General features: G+C 43.7%; 1 protein-coding gene across 4 annotated transcripts in view; it reads left to right on the forward strand.

Annotated features, from left to right (window-relative positions):
- The first annotated feature begins 17,770 nt into the window (after positions 1–17,770).
- Positions 17,771–20,825, forward strand: part of LOC103172499 (mitogen-activated protein kinase kinase kinase kinase 4) — a 176,124-nt gene continuing 173,069 nt past the window's right edge. For all 4 annotated transcript variants that reach the window (XM_007885251.2, XM_007885265.2, XM_007885258.2 and 1 more), the window contains exons 1-2: positions 17,771–18,122; positions 18,560–18,625. In XM_007885251.2, the coding sequence (XP_007883442.1) occupies positions 18,066–18,122; positions 18,560–18,625 (123 nt within the window). In that variant the 5' untranslated portion in view covers positions 17,771–18,065. The remainder of the gene's footprint in view (positions 18,123–18,559; positions 18,626–20,825) is intronic.

Here is a 20,825-nt window from a genome sequence, read left to right on the forward strand (position 1 = left end):
TACATTTACATTTCGGGGGAACGATTCGATGTTTTGTAAATATCCTCCCCATAGCCTGACCATGTTTACAAACCGTGAAAATTGACAAGAAAGTTTGGCCAAACTCGTGCGTTTATTTCCCCCCCTTTCTCCCTATCCCACCCTCACCCTAACCCTTCTGATTATCAATGACCATTTTTTTTTGTGTGTGGCTGTGAGGAGAGTCTTTCTCTCTCTTTCTCTCTCTCTCTCTCTATATATATATATCTGAGCTGAGGAGCAGAGGAGTGTGTGTGTGTGTGTGTGTGTTACCAGAAGCCAACGCTTGCGTGTTTTCCGCTGGTGCCTGGTGTTAGCACGCGTTTCTCAGCTGGAGAAAGAGAAAGAGAGAAAAGAAAGAAAGAGAGAGGGAGAGAGAGAGACTGTGTGAACGCGCATGCAGTTCGCCTCTTTGTTTGCATTGGGGCATTGCGTTTGGTGGAAACAGTCTGGAAGAAGAAGAGGGAGACAGATAACCCCTCCTCCTCCTCCACCTCCTTCTCCTCCTCCTCCTCACCCTTTGCACGGTCCCCAATCACAGTCCCTGACTGCGGGAGCCGCAATCCCCCGTTAAACCCTGTAAACCTGACGCTCTGCAGCAACAGGGCAGGTTGTGCTGAAGGCAGAGCGAGGCGTGTGGGTGTCAGTCGGTGTCTTGTCACTCTCCAGCTGATAGCCCGCGCTCGCTCTCGTGCCCGCGCTCGCTCCTGTACCGGTGTGTGTGTGTGTGTGTGTGTGTGCGCGCGCGCGCGCGCGCGTGGCGGGGCGTGTGAGTGTGTGCGCGTGCGTGTGTGCGCGCGCTCCAGGCTCGCTCCCCCCACTGGGCAAGTCGGTCAGTGAGTGATTCAGTGAGAGGCAACTGAGCAGAGCGGCTTCCTGTGTTTGTGTCTGTGGAGAGAGAGAGAGAGAGGGAAGGAAGGAGGGAAGGAGGGAAGGAGGAGAGCCAGGAGCAGCCACTGCCACCTGAACATGCTCTAGAGAAACAGGGGTTGAGGGTGCGGACAGTAACTTCACAAACACCCGCCGACACCCACAAATACATGAACCCCCTCCGAATCCCAACAAGAGTGCAAGAAATATATAACGAAAAATGGCGAACGACTCTCCTGCTAAAAGTCTGGTGGATATAGACCTCTCCTCTCTGCGGGTGAGTATAGGCTGAGGCTGGGGGTGGGTGGGGGGAGAGAGGGAGTGGGGGGGATAGTTGTACAGAAAGACAATGTGAACTCTTACAGACACTGGGAATGGGTTTGTGCAACGTTTGAGATTCGTTTGCGCACAGGAACGAAGGCTGTTGTGTTAAGATATTGGATGTCTTTTTTTGGGTGCCATTTATTGGGGTTGAATTGGGTGGGGTGGGGTGTGTGGGGGTGGGGGGGGGGAGCAAGAACAGTTGAGAGCTTTCTTGTTTGTGCATGTATTGGCATGTGCATGGAAATAGGGCGCAACAGCTGCATTTCACCATCATCCGACTAGAGCAGATTTGGGATTTTGCAATACAGTAATTACATTTCAAAAATACCTTTTTTTGTGTGTGTGTGTGTTTTGTGTGTGTGTGTATGTGTGTGTGTGTGCAGGACCCAGCGGGGATATTTGAATTGGTTGAAGTGGTCGGAAATGGCACCTATGGACAAGTGTACAAGGTTTGTGCAATTTCTATAATTTATAATGCCCCCCTTCCCCCCCCATCCCTTTCCCCCCTTCCCCCCCCTCCCTTTCCCCTTCCCTTTCCCCCTTCCCTTTCCCCCCCTCCCTTCAAGGTCTGTCCGCTATGTGAGCAGCCATGATCACAATGTTTCTTCAAACTTAAGTTGTGCCAGATTTGCTATGTCGAGAAAATCCAATTCCAAGTTTCATTAACGTTGCAGTTGTTTTTTTTGTGTGTGTGTGTGTGGGGAGGAGGAAGGTGGGGTGGGGGGGGGGGAGGGAGGAGGGGGCATGTTATTTTATGTGGATTGCAATTGGAGATGACTCCAGTTTCAGTGGGTGAGAGATATCTCCGGACAAAGGCGCAGCACAATAAAAAAAAATTGGGAAACGTCGAAACAAACAAAAAGGATTGTAAAAATATGATCGAAAAGTGCGTCTGTGCATTTCCTTTCGAATGGCACATCCAGTGTTTTCACGGCGTGGACTGCGAGGTTGGCCGCAGTGTGATAACGGATGATGTCCGCCCGGCACCACAACCGGTTTAAACCCAGTGACCGAAAGAAATGTCGCGCATCAACGCGGGATCCAACACGTTCATCAGTGAGAAGGGATTGCAGTGGGAAGGGATTGCAGTGAGAAGGGATTGCAGTGAGAAGGGATTGCAGTGGGAAGGGATTGCAGTGGGAAGGGATTGCAGTGGGAAGGGATTGCAGTGGGAAGGGATCCGGGCTTGTGGACAGGACAGCTGCCAGGTTCGGAGGAAATCTCTTGGTCTCGCCGTCCTTGGCATTTCCTACGAGATGGTTGAGCTCTTCAACTCCGCTTTTCTCTCTCTTTTTTTTCTCTCTCTCCTCCTCCAAAATAGCAATGGTTCATTGACGTCCACGACGTGCTCACGTGTGCTGGGCGCAGCTCGGAAAGCCGCTCAGTCTTTGTTGACTGTCCAGGTTCAGCTCTGCTCAGGCTCAGCTCAGGCTCAGGCTCGAATCAGGCTCAGCTCAGACTCAAGCTCAGACTCAAGCTCAGGCTCAGCTCTGCTCAGGCTCAACTCTGCTCAGGCTCAGCTCTGCTCAGGCTCAGCTCAGCTCAGACTCAAGCTCAGACTCGAGCTCTGCTCAGACTCAGGCTCAGCTCTGCTCAGGCTCAGGCTCAGCTCAGGCTCAGCTCTGCTCAGCTCAGACTCAGGCTCAGCTCAGTCCCAGTGCCTCACTCCTGCTCCAGCTGTCAGGGCTGTCTGCTCGCTGCCGCACCCTGAGCTCTGTGCGCACCGACTGCTTCGCTTCGCTTTTGCTGTCCCCTCCTGATGCTTTCACCACCAGTTTTTGGACTCGACGATCTCTTCCTTCAGTCGCTGAAACACAACGTTTCACAACAACAACAAAAATGGAATAGAAGGAGGGGAGGGGTGGGGTGGGGGGGGAGAGAGAGAAGGGGAAAAGTGTTGGATTATTTTGGAAGCGTCTTGATAAACTGCAATCGGATCAATTACTCATTGAACAGCATCCCAATGGAAAGATTCACAATACTGTTGACATACTTGCTTGTACGGGAAAAGTGGTTTTGTTTTCATTGTAAATGATTTTAATTTGTGCCCCGTTACCTCTTTTTATCCAACGTTTGGAAGGTTTTATATAACAATTTGTTTCTTTTTTTGCAAATTAAGCTGTATTGTTTCAACAATTGTAATACCAGGGAACTTGCAAGTTTCTATTGTAGGTTTCTACACAGAAATTTACAAGAGGTTACCCCCCAAAAAACTTTCTTGTGAATGTGAAGAGATCTTCCTAACTTGGATTTTCTGTAGATAGTAGAAATGCAGTACCAAAACACTTCTATGATAAGTAAAACCGACGTTAGTATTTTAAAACGTTTCCATGTTCATTCTAACATGCCTTTTTGGGGGGCATACATCACTTGTTTTTTTTCATTTGTTATTCTTGTGGTTTTCCATGTTTCACAATGTCATAACAGTGATTACCTGTGTGGTTTAGATTTTACTGTGCTCATTGGAAACTTGGAGTGACTGTCATGACACACCCTTTGTATCTGTTGGGTAAATTTAACCAGATGCAGGGTTTGGCAGGGGTGGGGAAGCAGGCACTAAACTTAACTTAAAAGGAACCAATAAACTACATTTATGTAAGCCCATTTTGTTCCAACCTCTGGCATTTTACTGTCCAGTTGTTTCTCTCCTCCAGTAGCATTTTTCTCTTTACAAGATGTTTATTTGTTCAGATTTTTAACTGATTAAAATTTCGTTGGTGCAGTACATGAGTTTCAGAAATATTTAATAGTAATCAATAAATAAAAATAATTGCTTTTGATATTATGTCAAAATGCCTCAAAGTGCTTTATGGAGAATTGGTGTAAATTGTTGTGACTGTAGTTGTAGGCAAACATGGCAGCCAATTCTTTACAGTGATGTCTCACAAACAAGCCATGAAGTGAATGATATATTTACCTGGAGGATTGTTATTCTTTCTGCTTGAAGGGCATTTTGAATTTTGAAACAAATAGTGTGCAATCCAAGTCGGGCATTCAAAATTGGTATTTAAGGACCCAAGATCAGCCCTTTACCTAGTTTTGATAGTACATACAGCAAAACTATTTATTATGGACAATTTGTCAGAAATTGGATATTAACTAGACTATTGCGAAATTGAAAAATATCTTTAATTAACAGCTGCAAGTTTAAGGAAATTTAGAATGAGAAATAATGAGCACTGTGAAGCAGTTACAATGCAGTAATTGAAGGTTTCTGACATACACTTCAAGAGGATGTGTCTGGAAGGGAATGATCCAGCCCAAAGATACTATTAAGCTTCACTGTTCCTCCTATTTTTCTTTCCTAGAGTTCCTTACTCATGGTGTTGTATGGTTTCACAACTACTGGCAACTCTCTGCCCTGAGGGAATGCAAATAACTTATTTATGTGTGATCCTGCACAGTGAGGGATGGCAAGTTATTTAACAATATATACACACACATTCTCCAGCAGGGGTCAGTGAACAGCAATTAGGAATGGGAACCTGGAAAATGTTCTTTTCGTTTCTTCCCCACCCTCCCTTATCCATCCGTCAGTAGTTCATTGGACCAACCAGCACAGACCAATGATCAAATCTAAGATCTTCCAGGTCTGCTAGACTGGATTTCACTTTCAGTAGTTTTTCCAATGTCCATTATTTAGTATATTTATGTGTATATTGATATACACCTCTGTTTTGCACAGGACATCTGATTGGCAGTATCACCATCTTCTTGTTTTTTGTATTATTGCCATGTAGCACTGTATTGGTTGCCTTGTTTTCTTCTGAACAGTGAAATTCCTCATCCACAGGTGGCTCCTGATTTAAATAGTTAATTTCTTAATTCCACGATCTTGATACCTATACAGTGAGTGATGGCAGATTATTTGACAATATATATTATATATAAATACACAATATGATTCAATCGGATCAATTGCTTTGGGTCCTTTGCCATCATTATCCATATTTTTGTACAATTTAGCAATGCTGAAGACACACAAGCCTTAAATGGTCTTATCCTGATTTTGTGAATAACAATGCTATCCATAAGTCAGCATTAATGGTCCTTTAGCCTGTTTTATTTATACATTTCCTTTTTGAAATATTACTCAATTGGTTTGGATTTGCTCATTCATTTTAATAGAGAAATATAGTGATGTCAATGTCTGAAAAGATATTTCAGGTGGAAACATTTATTTCTATATCCTGTTCCATTATAACGTTCAGCTCTGAGAACTAGAAAATGGCCTGTGACCAATAAACTTTTTTTATCTCTAAATATTTTCTGATCTTATTTTCTATCTAGTGCTATTAGTTACACTTGTATTTCTTGTGTTAATTTATTCTCAATCTCACTTGAAGGTAATAACCTCTTGAAGTATTGTTTCATGGGTTCTGGACAGCCGATGCCCAGTTCCTCACCCAAGTGGCCAGTTTTGGGGGGAGGGTCATTGTGTTTTGCTATTTGGCAGATTATTTGACCTAAGAGGGCACCATAGGTGAACCCAGGCCTGCTCCACATAATGTTCACAAACTTGCACCTTTTATCGTTTTTCCATTGTACCGGGAAGAGTAACGTTGACTTTTTTCCCCTCTCTATCTTCTTGTCCCCAGACATGCTGAGATCAATTGTTTTGGTTAAACTGCTGCTTTGGCTGAGCTCAGTTCACTCAGCACAGACTTGGATTTTAACATGAGTTTCTGTCTTTGTTGCCGAGCACTAATGCAAGGCTGTGCCTTTACCTATCAAAGAAGCAATCTCAGTAATTTCCATTATCATGTATTATCATTTAACTACTAATAATAATCCTTGCATTTGATATAGCGCCTTATCACATCTTTGAGACGCCTCAAAGCGCTTCATAGAATATATTGTAAAGTAAGTTGCCTGTATATTTTGTGGGTGAAACCCGGCAGCCAATTGCACACAGATGTGTCCTACGTACAGTCGTAGATTGCGTGACCGCATTTTTTTGAAGGGATTATTACCTCCGGAAAAGTGATCCACCAATCAACTAACAACCAGGTTCCTACTTACTGCTAGGTAAACAGAGGTGTGGGAGTAAGAAAATTTGCAACGCTTCGCCCTGCATGTTTCAGGATTTGATTTTTGCGTTGCTGTGTGATGAGTTCATATTGGAAAGGAAAATGCTTTAAGAGTAAATTTGCCTTGCAGATCAGTAGGTCGTGATTTGTTTATTTAGAGCAACCTTTTAAGGCACACTGAACATATTGATTCCTATGTCAAACTATTACAGTTAATAGGATTTAGAGTAAGTAATCCATAAGATGTACATGGGGGGCAGTGAATTTATTTTTAGTTTTTTTTACTTTAAGTTTGTTTTAACTGCCTCTATGGGGGTTAGGAAATGTGGAGGGATCATATTCTGCAGTTTTTAAAAACTGCGCCCTATTTATTATTTTAAAGATATTTTTTCAGGTTTAAATATTTTCTTTTAGATCTGTCTGTGATGATACTTTCCCAACAAAGTGGGCAGGTTCCAGGCCTCTGCGAAGTCTATCTGCCTATTAATGAAAGAGAGGAGATGTTGGGGTTGCCTTTACACTTTGTTGTCTCCTTGCTACTTCCTCAATCAAACAATTTTGACTGGAGACTCACTGTTTAAAGAGCTTTCATCCTATTATGTGACATGCAGCATGTCAAAATGCCAAGAATGCTGCATGAATACTCGTGTCAGTTTTAGCTATTTTTAAACAAAACCTACAACAATGTTGTGATGGATAGGCACCTCTGTTTCAGCACTATATTTTTAATGGATTTAAGCAGGTTAGAAATATTCATTCCTACATCACAATCACAATTCTTATGGCATGTGTCATGCTTAGCATCTCAAAGTTTGCTAACCTTGTTGAATACCATCCTTGGGCATTGAACTCTTGACCAGGAAATGAGTTTAAATCCCAGGCTTGATTGACCCATTGCACTCAAGCCTCCCTTTGAAAGTGAATTGTTAGTTCTATGCAGGAACAAATAAAAACCAAGTTGTAGCATTGAAAACCAAAACAGAATTCACTGGGAACACGCAGTAGGTCAAGCATCATCTGTGGAGAAAGGATAGTGAGTCAACGTTTTAGGTCCACAACCCTTCGTCGGAGCTGGGGCATGTTGGGAGGGAGAGGCTTTTTAGGGCTAACAGAGAGGGGGGAGGCAGGACAAGGAAGACAAAGAAGAAAATGGAGTAGAGGACAGGGGATGATGGGTTAAAGAGGTGTTAATGATACAAAACAAGGGGGATGGGGGGAAATTTCAACAAAACACACCAGAGAGAGAAAGGGTGTGTCCGGGACCAAGATGATGTGGTAATGATCACGGAAGAGGGGGAGGGGGAATGTGAGCTGTTATGCTCTGAAATTGTTATGGTCTGAAATTCCAGCCATCAGGTCTCACAGATGAGACCTGAAGGCTGGAAGGTCTCTTGCAGATAAATGAGGTGCTGTTCCCCGAGCGTGCGCTGTGGCTGTGTAGGAGACCGTGGATGGAGAGGTCAGAGTGCGAGTGGGAGGGAGAGTTGAATGGCAAGAGACTGGAAGCTCAGGGTTGTGCTTGCAGAGAAAGTTGTAGCATTGATGCCTATATATATATGTGTGAGTATGTATGTATATAATGGCAGTCCATACTGTTGCTATTTCTGTCAGCGTTTACCTGGCTTGCTTCATGCTATTTTTCTAGTTTTGTTGCTACAATCTGTATACCAGAAGTTCCCAATTATATTTCAACAATGTCTATGTTCCTCATTCATCAGTCTTGGCCAAGGAACTCTGCTTCAATCCTTGTTTTTATGGGTTGAATGAAAGTCAAAACACAGATGTTGCAGTATAGTAAAGATGGTGCAGCCTTACATGAAGTAATCAGATAATCTTGCTTTAACCCTAGTTTTAATGCTCGTCTTTTCCAACTAGTAGCAGCGTAAGTGTACTTTACTACTCTAATGCCTTCTTCGCCGGGCTTCCCAGCTCCTATTTCCACAAAATCCAGTTGATCCAAAACTCTGCCGCCCATACACTCACCAACACCAACCCCCATCACACCAACCCCCATCACACCAAACCCCATCACACCAGCTCTTGCTTGGCTCCATATATCACCAAATGGATCGATTTCAAAATCCTCACCCTCGTTTTCAAATCCTTTCATGCCCTGGCATCTCCCTACCTCTCTGACCTGCTTACTCCCCAACCCACTACCTGTTGCTTCAACTCGTCTGGGTCCAGCATCTAGTTTGTCCCTCATGTCCTCCATTCCACCATTGTTGGCTGCGCTTTGCACCACTATGCATCGAAACCCAGGAAAACTCTCCCTCAATCCCTCCACCTTGCCCCCTCCTTTCCTGTCTTCATGTTGTGCCAGAAGATGTTGCTCTTTGACCGTGCTTACGGTCACCTTCCCCTCCCCCTAACTCAGCGTCGTGCTCCGCTACTGTCAAGCATTCTGGGACACTACCTTGCGTGAGGGACACCATATAAATGCAAGTTGTTATAGTTTGCCACAGAGTTATCTCCTGCTTGCACAGCTTTGAGTTTGGGGAATGCAGAACTTGATTTTATGTGATGCTGTGTTTTGGAGAGCTTCTTGACATTCAGTTAACCAGCAAAACAGGCTTTTTATAGATGAGGCATGTTGTTTATACTATCAATGAGAGGAGGAAAAAAAGTCTACTCAGGCTAGAAAGTCTAATTTTCTAAATTGACTTTTCTCATCTTCTCTTTAACCCAATTTATTTAAAGAATATAAAACGAATGCATTTTAGAGTTTGTTATCTCATTGTAACAGCTCATAGCGTTATCCAATTTGCTGTCAACTGCAGTGACCGTTTTTGTAGGCAAATGTTGTAGCCATATTTGCATCATTCCTGCAAATAGTTATAAGGTGATTGAGCAATGAATCTGGAAGACTTTTGCCCAGAACACTGGGAGAAACATTTTTAAATTGTTTTATGGTATCTTTAACATTCTGCATATTTAAATATTTCATTTAAGTGGGCACCTCTAACCATGTGGTACCTTCTAGCCAAAAAGATAAATTCATTTTTATCTAATAAAACTGGAAAAATTACTGTTCAAAATGATTTATGTAGACTTGGGATTTTGGGAGAATTTTAAATAAAAATAGCTTTTTGGAAGATTTAAAGACAGATAGAGTAGATGCAAATTCTCTCAGGTATTAGCATGGCTCAGTTGCTAGCACTCTCGCCTCTTGAGTCAGATTATGGGTTTAAGCCTCATGTCAGGACTTTCAACTCGCATTGTCTAAGCAGAAACTCCCAATGCAGCAGGTGTGGCTGGGTGGGTTGAGATCATAGAGAGTTTTGAAGGTCAAAATGAGGATCTTGAATTTAATCCACTGGGGAATGGAATAGTTTAATGAGGAAACCAGAAACTGCAATGCAATCAGCTGCTGATATATCAGGGTTTTGTGTTTTATTACAAGTCAGATAATTGGAGAATTTCATAAAGTCCTGAAAGCCTGGTTAAAACGTTATTCTTTTATACTAGATATAAATTGATACCTTAGTCATTTTTGTTTGCAGTTAAAATCAGTGGGTGGAACAAAATCAGTTTACATTTTTCAGTGTTAATATTTTACTTGACTTTCACTTGCAGTATTTCAAATCAATTTAGACTTATATATTGCAGGTGTGTAAGATTTTATTTACAGGAATAACAGGTTAAGTTTCAAACCCAAAGCCATAAGAGAATACACCAATCACTGTACTTGTCTCCATTCACCCAAGTGTATTAAAGGAGACCATAAATATTAATTAGATAACCTCTTAATTCCTGTGTTATATGGTTCATTCTAAATTGGTTGCATTGTGCAAGTGACACATAATTTAAAGTTTTGACCCTATTTTAACAATATTAATGAAACGTACATCATTTGCAACAAATGTTTAACATAAAAAATTAAAAGTAAAACTTTTTGTGACTTTAGTTCCAGGTTTTGCTATACTATTAAATAATGTAACATATTAATTTTACTCATCTAGTGTCTTGATAGTCCAACAACAATGACTTGCATTTATATAGCGCCCTTCACATCAGGTAGTGTCCTGGAGCACCAGTACAGGTATATTGGAGGTTGATTCAGATTGTCTACATGTGTTGAGGCTCAAGTTCAAAGGACAAAGGCCCCAACATTAAGGGTGTAGGGATTTCTTTATGCACTCTCAATTTTCTCCCCTCCCATTTTCTCTTCTATAACTCTCTCATCATGCTTCCCCTGGGTCAGAAGGTTTGGGTTTAAGACCCACAACAGGACTTCACATCATGGGTAGATCACTCCAGGCTGGGAGTTCTGCATTGCCAGAGGTGACTCTTCAGAACAATAATCCTTGCATTTGCTATCGTGCTTTTCTTGCTACTACGGTATGGTTCCACAGTTATTATTACCTTGGCAAATGGACAATCGTATGGGAGTTTTTGGAGTAATCTCTCCTGAAATCGCACTGCCTTGTCCCTTCCCTCCCCACTTTCAAATCCCGCCAAAAGACCTACCTTTTTGATTGCGCTTACGATCACCTCCCCCCTCCCTCTCCCCCTGGCTTGGTGTCACACTCCGCCACTGTCAAGAGTTCCGGAACTAACCCCACGTGGAGGGCGCTATATAAATGCATGTTGGTGTTGTTGATTATTGACGGGCTTTTTAATTGTGTGGAACTATTGCAACAAAACCTACCAAGTGCTTTCCTCCCTAGTGGCCAAACATGTACCTCTCATGGCGTTTGCTAAATAGTGAATGGGAATGCTGCCTAAACTTAATTAGCTAACTTGGCACATACTAGGAAACTCCTTCTTGATTTATTTTAGAATTATTTCTGAATACAACTAATTACTGGAATTTAGACAAAATGCTGTGTGCTTGTAGGCATTGTCACAAAGCACAATATTGAATAGGAAAACCATTTCTTGGTCATCTCTTCAAATGGAGCTCTGACCTTGAAGGTGACTGAAAGTTTGTTTGTGTGTGTATTTTAAATATGTCTATAAATATGTATGTATATATCTAAACAGAGTTGCAGCTTTACAGTGCCTTATCACCTCAAAATCTCATAACATTTAACAAGTAATTATCTAATTTTTTGTACACAAAGTTGACATTTCATCTAAAATGTCAACATAAGATGAGCTAACCTCATTTCTACAAAAACCTACAGGGAAAGTCACTGCACTTTACAGTAAACAATCCTTGCATTATTGTTGTTGAGATGTCTCAAAGAGCTGAACAGTATATAATGTAAAGTGGTTTGACTGCGTATTTTGGGGGTGAACATTGCTAGTTGCACACAGCAATGTGCTACAAACAGCCATGGAATGAGTGATCTATTTTATTTAGGGGATTGTTGGCCAGAACATTTCTCTTTTCGAATAGTACCATGGTATCTTTATCTTTAACATCCCCATGATACATCCCCAGCTCTCATTGAATTGTCATCTTAGACCATGTGATTCCTCGTCCTGACGTGGAACTTGAACCCACAACCTTTTGACTCAGAAGCGAGAGTGCTACCTCTGAGCCAGGCTGACAATCTTGTGAAGTGGTTTGAGACATTCTCCTGATGTGAAAGGCACTATTCATATGCAAGGAATATTATTCTGATGATGTCAGTTCTGACACCACTCGTGGCTGGAATGATCTACCTACGATCTGATGCCCTGATGTGGGTCTTAAACCCAAACCTTCTGGCCCAGATGCGAGAGTATTTTCAACTGAGCTAATGTGACAGTTTCTAATGTGTATGTGTATGCATATATTCAGGATACACATCTAGGTTTTTTCCCTATAAAAATGATGTTAGCAGACTGTTGGCATTACACTGCTGCTCTGTGGGAGCCATGTTGGTTACAACTATTGGTGAGACTAAGGTAATCTACCGTTATTTGCCGTAAATTGTTGAAGCTGGATGTTTGCCATGAATCGTGCATTTGATACCAGTGCCTTAACATTTTACTGTCTGTATTAATTTTATTTACATCAAATTGCTGTGCAGAGTATCGTTATATAACTAGCTGCGTGCAGAGTGTTGCAATGTTGGAAAAAACATGAAGTGTATAATTCCATATTGTATTGCTACATAACTAAGAGGGAGGAAGTGACTGAGTGATACTGCAGCATTGTTATGACTCTGCCCCTTCACCTCTGGAAATTGATTCAATCCAACATGACTGATGAGTTGAAAATCACTTCTCTATGCTGGCTCCTAAAGTCAAGTGGTAAATTAATGTGGTCAATTTCAAACAAGTTTCCAATGAGCTACAGAAGATAAACACTTCCTACAACATTTCAGCAAGAAATGCAACTAAATTCTCAGTTTTACTGAGAGAAACATTAAAGATGATTTCTATGGGGAACGGGAAGCAATTATTGATCCACTAGAAGATGCATTTCAGAGAATGAGGATATGATACATTGCTAGAACAAAGTAGAAGAAGCAGATAAACTATGCATTGTGTGCTTTAATTGATCTCGAAGGATTGAAGATGACATTGAGTAGCAAAAGTGGATCCCCAAGCTTTTATACTTTATATTTACACTTTTATATGCCAAAGGTTCATAAATAAGAAATATAGCATTTCTCCACACTGCCTATTTTAAAACTGAGCCAAAGAGCAAAATTTCATAAGTCTGATCTTTGGTCTGCACTGAATTAATTGACCTGAGGTGGTGCTAAATTGGCCTCACTACTCTGGGATGGAGAGGAGAAATAAATTGGATGCTGATTACTATGCTGGAAAGTACACATAAGCGGACATTAGATCCTCCACGTAATTTGTTTCATCCCAGTTGGTTGGACTCTCGTTCGGGTTAGAAGGTTGTGGCTTCAAACCCCATAGTAGTTTTATCTGTAAGCTCATGGTTGACTTGAGCTGACATTCCAGTGCCATACGTGGGGGAGACCTGCATTATCAGAGATACTAAACCAAAATCCTGTCCTCCTGTTCAGGTAAGTGTTGAAGATTCCAAGGCATGATTTGAAAAGGGAAGGGAGTTTCTCCAGTGCCCTAGCCAACAATCTCCCAGATAAACGTGGTCATCACTTCAAGGCTGTTTATGAGATATTGCTGTGTGCAAATTGGTTGCTTCATTTGACTACAGTCGCCGGACTTTAACATAAATCCTGTGAAGCACTTTGAGATGTATCAATGATGTGATAAGGTGCTATATCAAATTGAAAGGATTATTAACTCAATATCTTGATTCACACATGTAGACTGGCTACTTGGTGAAGTGCGGAAATAAGGGTATACATGATACTGTGCAAACTCAGCATAATTTACCACATTCAGGAGAGCAAGTGAGAAAACTGTGGGAGAAAATGTATTTTCTTTCATCCTCCTCACATTGTAATCTTTTCTCTCCACTCTATTTATGGATATGATTCACCAGGATCACATTATTGCATATAAAAACAACTGTAAATGATGGAAATCTGAAATAAAATAGAAAGTGGGCCACACATTAAGCCAGCCAGAATCTGAAAGAAAACTAAAATGGAGGTGGGCCAATTCTGATGAAGAGTCACAATTAAAGCAGTGGCCTTCAATTCTCTTTCTTTCAACTCAATGTGCTTTGCATTTCCAGCAATGTGTTTTATCCCCCATTCTGATTCTGTCAAAAGATGTGGATACTTAGCTCCTCAGAAATTACAGGGTACATACATTGATAAATATTACCATACATTCCCGCCCCAAAACTTTCAAGTAGTTACTTTATTCTTCACTTAAGTCAATGCCTATACATGTTATAGCACTGTCATGTCAGCTTGAGAGTCATTGGGGTTAACATTCAATTATTAGGTTAGTTCTTCTGTGAAACATTTATCATATATATTTCATTTTCATTTACTTAAAACACTTATCCACTTGATATATTATTTTGCATAACTTCTCATTCATAACTTCTTGTGTGTCAGCCTGGCACTCAACGGAGCTACGAGGTTCTCTGAATCAGAAGGTTATGGGTTCAAGCCCCACATTGGGACTGTGCTGGGGATGTGCTGCATTGTTCGAAGAGCCATCCTTTGGATAAGACATTGAACCAAGGTCCCACCTGCCTGTTCAGATGGACATTAAAGATCCAAAAGCACTACACAAGAAGAGAAAGGAGTTTCTACTGATGTCCTGACCAACATCCCCCAAGTAAAATTGGTTGATGACTTTATGACTATTTATAGGACATGCTATGCGCAAGTGGCTGTTCCATTTGCCTACAAAATACATATTCATTACATTTTACAGTAACTCTTTTGAAGAGCTTTCAGACATCTTCCTGACGTGAAAGATACTGTATCAAATAGAATGATCATTCATTCATTCATTCATTCATTCATTCATTCATTCATTCATTCATTCATTTTATTTATTTATTTATTTATTTATTTATTTATTTATTTATTTATTTATTTATTTATTTATTATTTTTTTGTTTGTTTGTTTGTTTGTTTGTTTGTTTGTTTGTTTGTTTGTTTGTTTGTTTGTTTGTTTGTTTGTTTGTTTGTTTATCCGTCCGTCCGTCCGTCCATCTATTCATTCATTCATTCATTCATTCATTCATTTGAAGGTCTGTGAATGTTGGTGAAAAAGCTCCATCCCATTCTCCCATTCCCATCATAGGAACCGCACACATCCAACATGTACAGAGGAATGTTTTATGATATTGAACCATTAAACTACGTGGAATCCTGTAGCTTAGTGATTAGAGTACTCGCCTCACGAGTGAGAGGACCTGGGTTTGATTCCCAGGCAGGGCACAACGTTTCCTTACATCACACACTTTGTTTACCTAGCAGTAAGTAGGAACCCGTTTCTTAGTCAATTGGCAGATTGCTTTCAACCTCTTTACATGTTTCTTCCACTCCATTTACAGAAAAAAATATATTTTCATCTCCGACTGTTTGTGGGACACTGCTGTGTGCAATTGGCTCCGTCTTTTGCCCACAAAGTATGCAGTCAATTACCTCCACAGTATGTTCTGCGAAGCATTTTGAGACGTCTTGAAGACGTGATAAGGCGCTATATCAAATGGAAGGATTCTTATTATTATTATATTTGTTAAAGATAAACTTCCAAGCAAAGTATGGAAAAGATCACTAGAAAACAAGTTTCTTGCCAGCTCCTTTTGCTTTGAAAATCTGCCTACGTCTGCCACGCTGCACAGTCGGGACATAGATTTCTAAGACTGCTGTATGAAGTCATTGCAGTTGCATAATGTGCCTATTTTTGTAGTGCATTGGGGACTAACTGGCGATTACTGCAAAATAAATTGTTGCAGATGCTTTTGTGCTGAAATGTACTCTGAAGTTTGATGACATACTGCTTTCTTCTTGAACGTTTACATTATTACATCTCTCTGTTTATTTCTGTAGACCTGATTATGCTAAACAAAAACGACCCGCGGTTTGCGAAGGAAAATACGAATTCACTCCAATGGAAGATGTAAAATAAAGGGTTACTCAAAACAAGCAGCGTGGGTTTGAGTTAAGATGCCGAAATATACAGTGCAAGTTTGTCTCTGTCGGCGCTGCAAACGTCCACATTTGCAACCACATTGGGGCTTCACCGCTCAATCCTAGTACTCTTACATCCATTTAAAAAATATCGAATATAATCAACTATATTTTAAAACATTGCTTTGCCCCTTTTTCAAAAAAAAACCGTGATGTTGCTTTTAAATGAACAGATGGTCACGAAATTTTTTTTTTGGGGGGGAGGACGTGATCACACTCCGCCACGAAATGTGCGCTGAATGTATGTATTGTCTGTTAATAAGCTTCCAGTTGTCCCCGTCCCAGATTTCTCGCAGTTGCTTACGACGGATCAGCTCAGGATTGGCACCGCCTCGGCTTTTGCTGGTCGGAGCGTCGGGTTTTCGTCGGGTTTTTGTTTGGGAACTGTTATTAATGCTTCACGACGACTAACGATTTTCGAACGAGATTTGCTGCTCAGTGCGTCTCTTGCGCGGTCGTCGCACCTTTCACGGCGTTGCAAAACGTTAGGGCGAATGGCTCAGCCCCACTACCTCCCTCCCTCCCTCCCTGCCTCACTCCCCCCTGCCTGCCTCCCTCCCTGCCTCACTCCCCCTGCCTGCCTCCCTCCCTGCCTCACTCCCCCCTGCCTGCCTCGCTCCCTGCCTCACTCCCCCCTGCCTGCCTCCCTCCTGCCTCACTCCCTCCCTGCCTGCCTCACTCCCTGCCTCCCTCCCTGCCTCACTCACTCCCTGCCTGCCTCCCTCCCTCCCTCCCTCCCTGCCTCACTCCCTCCCTCCTGCCTCACTCCCTCCCTGCCTCACTCCCCCCTGCCTGCCTCCCTCCCTCCCTCACTCCCTCCCTGCCTCACTCCCTCCCTGCCTCACTCCCCCCTGCCTGCCTGCCTCCTCCCTACCTCACTCCCTCCCTGCCTCACTCCCCCCTGCCTGCCTCCCTCCCTCACTCCCTCCCCCCTGCCTCACTCCCCTCCCTCCCTGCCTGCCTCCCTCCTCCTGCCTGCCTCACTCTCTGCCTGCCTCCCTTCCTCCCTGCCTGCCTCCCTCCCTGCCTCACTCCCTCCCTCCCTCACTCCCTGCCTCCCTCCCTGCCTCACTCGCTGTCTCCCTCCCTCCCTGCCTCACTCCCTGCCTCCCTCCCTCCCTCCCTCACTCGGTGCGCTGTCAAATCGGCTTTGCTGTGAAGGGGAAAAAAAAGCGTAACGTTATTTACATTCCCTGCGGCTCGTTTGTCATTGACAGAACTGCACTCTTGTTTACATTTACATTTCGGGGGAACGATTCGATGTTTTGTAAATATCCTCCCCATAGCCTGACCATGTTTACAAACCGTGAAAATTGACAAGAAAGTTTGGCCAAACTCGTGCGTTTATTTCCCCCCCTTTCTCCCCTATCCCACCCTCACCCTAACCCTTTCTGATTATCAATGACCATTTTTTTTTGTGTGTGGCTGTGAGGAGACTCTTTCTCTCTCTTTCTCTCTCTCTCTCTCTATATATATATATCTGAGCTGAGGAGCAGAGGAGTGTGTGTGTGTGTGTGTGTGTTACCCAGAAGCCAAGCGCTTGCGTGTTTTCCGCTGGTGCCTGGTGTTAGCACGCGTTTCTCAGCTGGAGAAAGAGAAAGAGAGAAAAGAAAGAAAGAGAGAGGGAGAGAGAGAGACTGTGTGAACGCGCATGCAGTTCGCCTCTTTGTTTGCATTGGGGCATTGCGTTTGGTGGAAACAGTCTGGAAGAAGAAGAGGGAGACAGATAACCCCTTCCTCCTCCTCCACCTCCTTCTCCTCCTCCTCCTCACCCTTTGCACGGTCCCCAATCACAGTCCCTGACTGCGGGAGCCGCAATCCCCGTTAAACCCTGTAAACCTGACGCTCTGCAGCAACAGGGCAGGTTGTGCTGAAGGCAGAGCGAGGCGTGTGGGTGTCAGTCGGTGTCTTGTCACTCTCCAGCTGATAGCCCGCGCTCGCTCTCGTGCCCGCGCTCGCTCCTGTACCGGTGTGTGTGTGTGTGTGTGTGTGTGCGCGCGCGCGCGCGCGCGTGGCGGGGCGTGTGAGTGTGTGCGCGTGCGTGTGTGCGCGCGCTCCAGGCTCGCTCCCCCCACTGGGCAAGTCGGTCAGTGAGTGATTCAGTGAGAGGCAACTGAGCAGAGCGGCTTCCTGTGTTTGTGTCTGTGGAGAGAGAGAGAGAGAGGGAAGGAAGGAGGGAAGGAGGGAAGGAGGAGAGCCAGGAGCAGCCACTGCCACCTGAACATGCTCTAGAGAACAGGGGGTTGAGGGTGCGGACAGTAACTTCACAAACACCCGCCGACACCCACAAATACATGAACCCCCTCCGAATCCCAACAAGAGTGCAAGAAATATATAACGAAAAATGGCGAACGACTCTCCTGCTAAAAGTCTGGTGGATATAGACCTCTCCTCTCTGCGGGTGAGTATAGGCTGAGGCTGGGGGTGGGGTGGGGGGGGAGAGAGGGAGTGGGGGGATAGTTGTACAGAAAGACAATGTGAACTCTTACAGACACTGGGAATGGGTTTGTGCAACGTTTGAGATTCGTTTGCGCACAGGAACGAAGGCTGTTGTGTTAAGATATTGGATGTCTTTTTTTTGGGTGCCATTTATTGGGGTTGAATTGGGGTGGGGTGGGGTGTGTGGGGGTGGGGGGGGGGAGCAAGAACAGTTGAGAGCTTTCTTTGTTTGTGCATGTATTGGCATGTGCATGGAAATAGGGCGCAACAGCTGCATTTTCACCATCATCCGACTAGAGCAGATTTGGGATTTTGCAATACAGTAATTACATTTCAAAAATACCTTTTTTTTGTGTGTGTGTGTGTTTTGTGTGTGTGTGTATGTGTGTGTGTGTGCAGGACCCAGCGGGGATATTTGAATTGGTTGAAGTGGTCGGAAATGGCACCTATGGACAAGTGTACAAGGTTTGTGCAATTTCTATAATTTATAATGCCCCCTTCCCCCCCATCCCTTTCCCCCTTCCCCCCCTCCCTTTCCCCTTCCCTTTCCCCCTTCCCTTTCCCCCCCCCTCCCTTCAAGGTCTGTCCGCTATGTGAGCAGCCATGATCACAATGTTTCTTCAAACTTAAGTTGTGCCAGATTTGCTATGTCGAGAAAATCCAATTCCAAGTTTCATTAACGTTGCAGTTGTTTTTTTTGTGTGTGTGTGTGTGGGGGGGAGGAGGAAGGTGGGGTGTGGGGGGGGGGAGGGAGGAGGGGGCATGTTATTTTATGTGGATTGCAATTGGAGATGACTCCAGTTTCAGTGGGTGAGAGATATCTCCGGACAAAGGCGCAGCACAATAAAAAAAAATTGGGAAACGTCGAAACAAACAAAAAGGATTGTAAAAATATGATCGAAAAGTGCGTCTGTGCATTTCCTTTCGAATGGCACATCCAGTGTTTTCACGGCGTGGACTGCGAGGTTGGCCGCAGTGTGATAACGGATGATGTCCGCCCGGCACCACAACCGGTTTAAACCCAGTGACCGAAAGAAATGTCGCGCATCAACGCGGGATCCAACACGTTCATCAGTGAGAAGGGATTGCAGTGGGAAGGGATTGCAGTGAGAAGGGATTGCAGTGAGAAGGGATTGCAGTGGGAAGGGATTGCAGTGGGAAGGGATTGCAGTGGGAAGGGATTGCAGTGGGAAGGGATCCGGGCTTGTGGACAGGACAGCTGCCAGGTTCGGAGGAAATCTCTTGGTCTCGCCGTCCTTGGCATTTCCTACGAGATGGTTGAGCTCTTCAACTCCGCTTTTCTCTCTCTTTTTTTTTCTCTCTCTCCTCCTCCAAAATAGCAATGGTTCATTGACGTCCACGACGTGCTCACGTTGTGCTGGGCGCAGCTCGGAAAGCCGCTCAGTCTTTGTTGACTGTCCAGGTTCAGCTCTGCTCAGGCTCAGCTCAGGCTCAGGCTCGAATCAGGCTCAGCTCAGACTCAAGCTCAGACTCAAGCTCAGGCTCAGCTCTGCTCAGGCTCAGCTCTGCTCAGGCTCAGCTCTGCTCAGGCTCAGCTCAGCTCAGACTCAAGCTCAGACTCGAGCTCTGCTCAGACTCAGGCTCAGCTCTGCTCAGGCTCAGGCTCAGCTCAGGCTCAGCTCTGCTCAGCTCAGACTCAGGCTCAGCTCAGTCCCAGTGCCTCACTCCTGCTCCAGCTGTCAGGGCTGTCTGCTCGCTGCCGCACCCTGAGCTCTGTGCGCACCGACTGCTTCGCTTCGCTTTTGCTGTCCCTCCTGATGCTTTCACCACCAGTTTTTGGACTCGACGATCTCTTCCTTCAGTCGCTGAAACACAACGTTTCACAACAACAACAAAAATGGAATAGAAGGAGGGAAGGGGAGGGGTGGGGTGGGGGGGGGGAGAGAGAGAAGGGGAAAAGTGTTGGATTATTTTGGAAGCGTCTTGATAAACTGCAATCGGATCAATTACTCATTGAACAGCATCCCAATGGAAAGATTCACAATACTGTTTGACATACTTGCTTGTACGGGAAAAGTGGTTTTGTTTTCATTGTAAATGATTTTAATTTGTGCCCCGTTACCTCTTTTTATCCAACGTTTGGAAGGTTTTATATAACAATTTGTTTCTTTTTTTGCAAATTAAGCTGTATTGTTTCAACAATTGTAATACCAGGGAACTTGCAAGTTTCTATTGTAGGTTTCTACACAGAAATTTACAAGAGGTTACCCCCCAAAAAACTTTCTTGTGAATGTGAAGAGATCTTCCTAACTTGGATTTTCTGTAGATAGTAGAAATGCAGTACCAAAACACTTCTATGATAAGTAAAACCGACGTTAGTATTTTAAAACGTTTCCATGTTCATTCTAACATGCCTTTTTGGGGGGCATACATCACTTGTTTTTTTTCATTTGTTATTCTTGTGGTTTTCCATGTTTCACAATGTCATAACAGTGATTACCTGTGTGGTTTAGATTTTACTGTGCTCATTGGAAACTTGGAGTGACTGTCATGACACACCCTTTGTATCTGTTGGGTAAATTTAACCAGATGCAGGGTTTGGCAGGGGTGGGGAAGCAGGCACTAAACTTAACTTAAAAGGAACCAATAAACTACATTTATGTAAGCCCATTTTGTTCCAACCTCTGGCATTTTACTGTCCAGT

The sequence above is a fragment of the Callorhinchus milii genome, unplaced genomic scaffold (genome assembly GCF_018977255.1).
Source record: "Callorhinchus milii isolate IMCB2004 unplaced genomic scaffold, IMCB_Cmil_1.0 Scaffold4, whole genome shotgun sequence".
Classification (NCBI taxonomy): Eukaryota; Metazoa; Chordata; class Chondrichthyes; order Chimaeriformes; family Callorhinchidae; genus Callorhinchus; species Callorhinchus milii.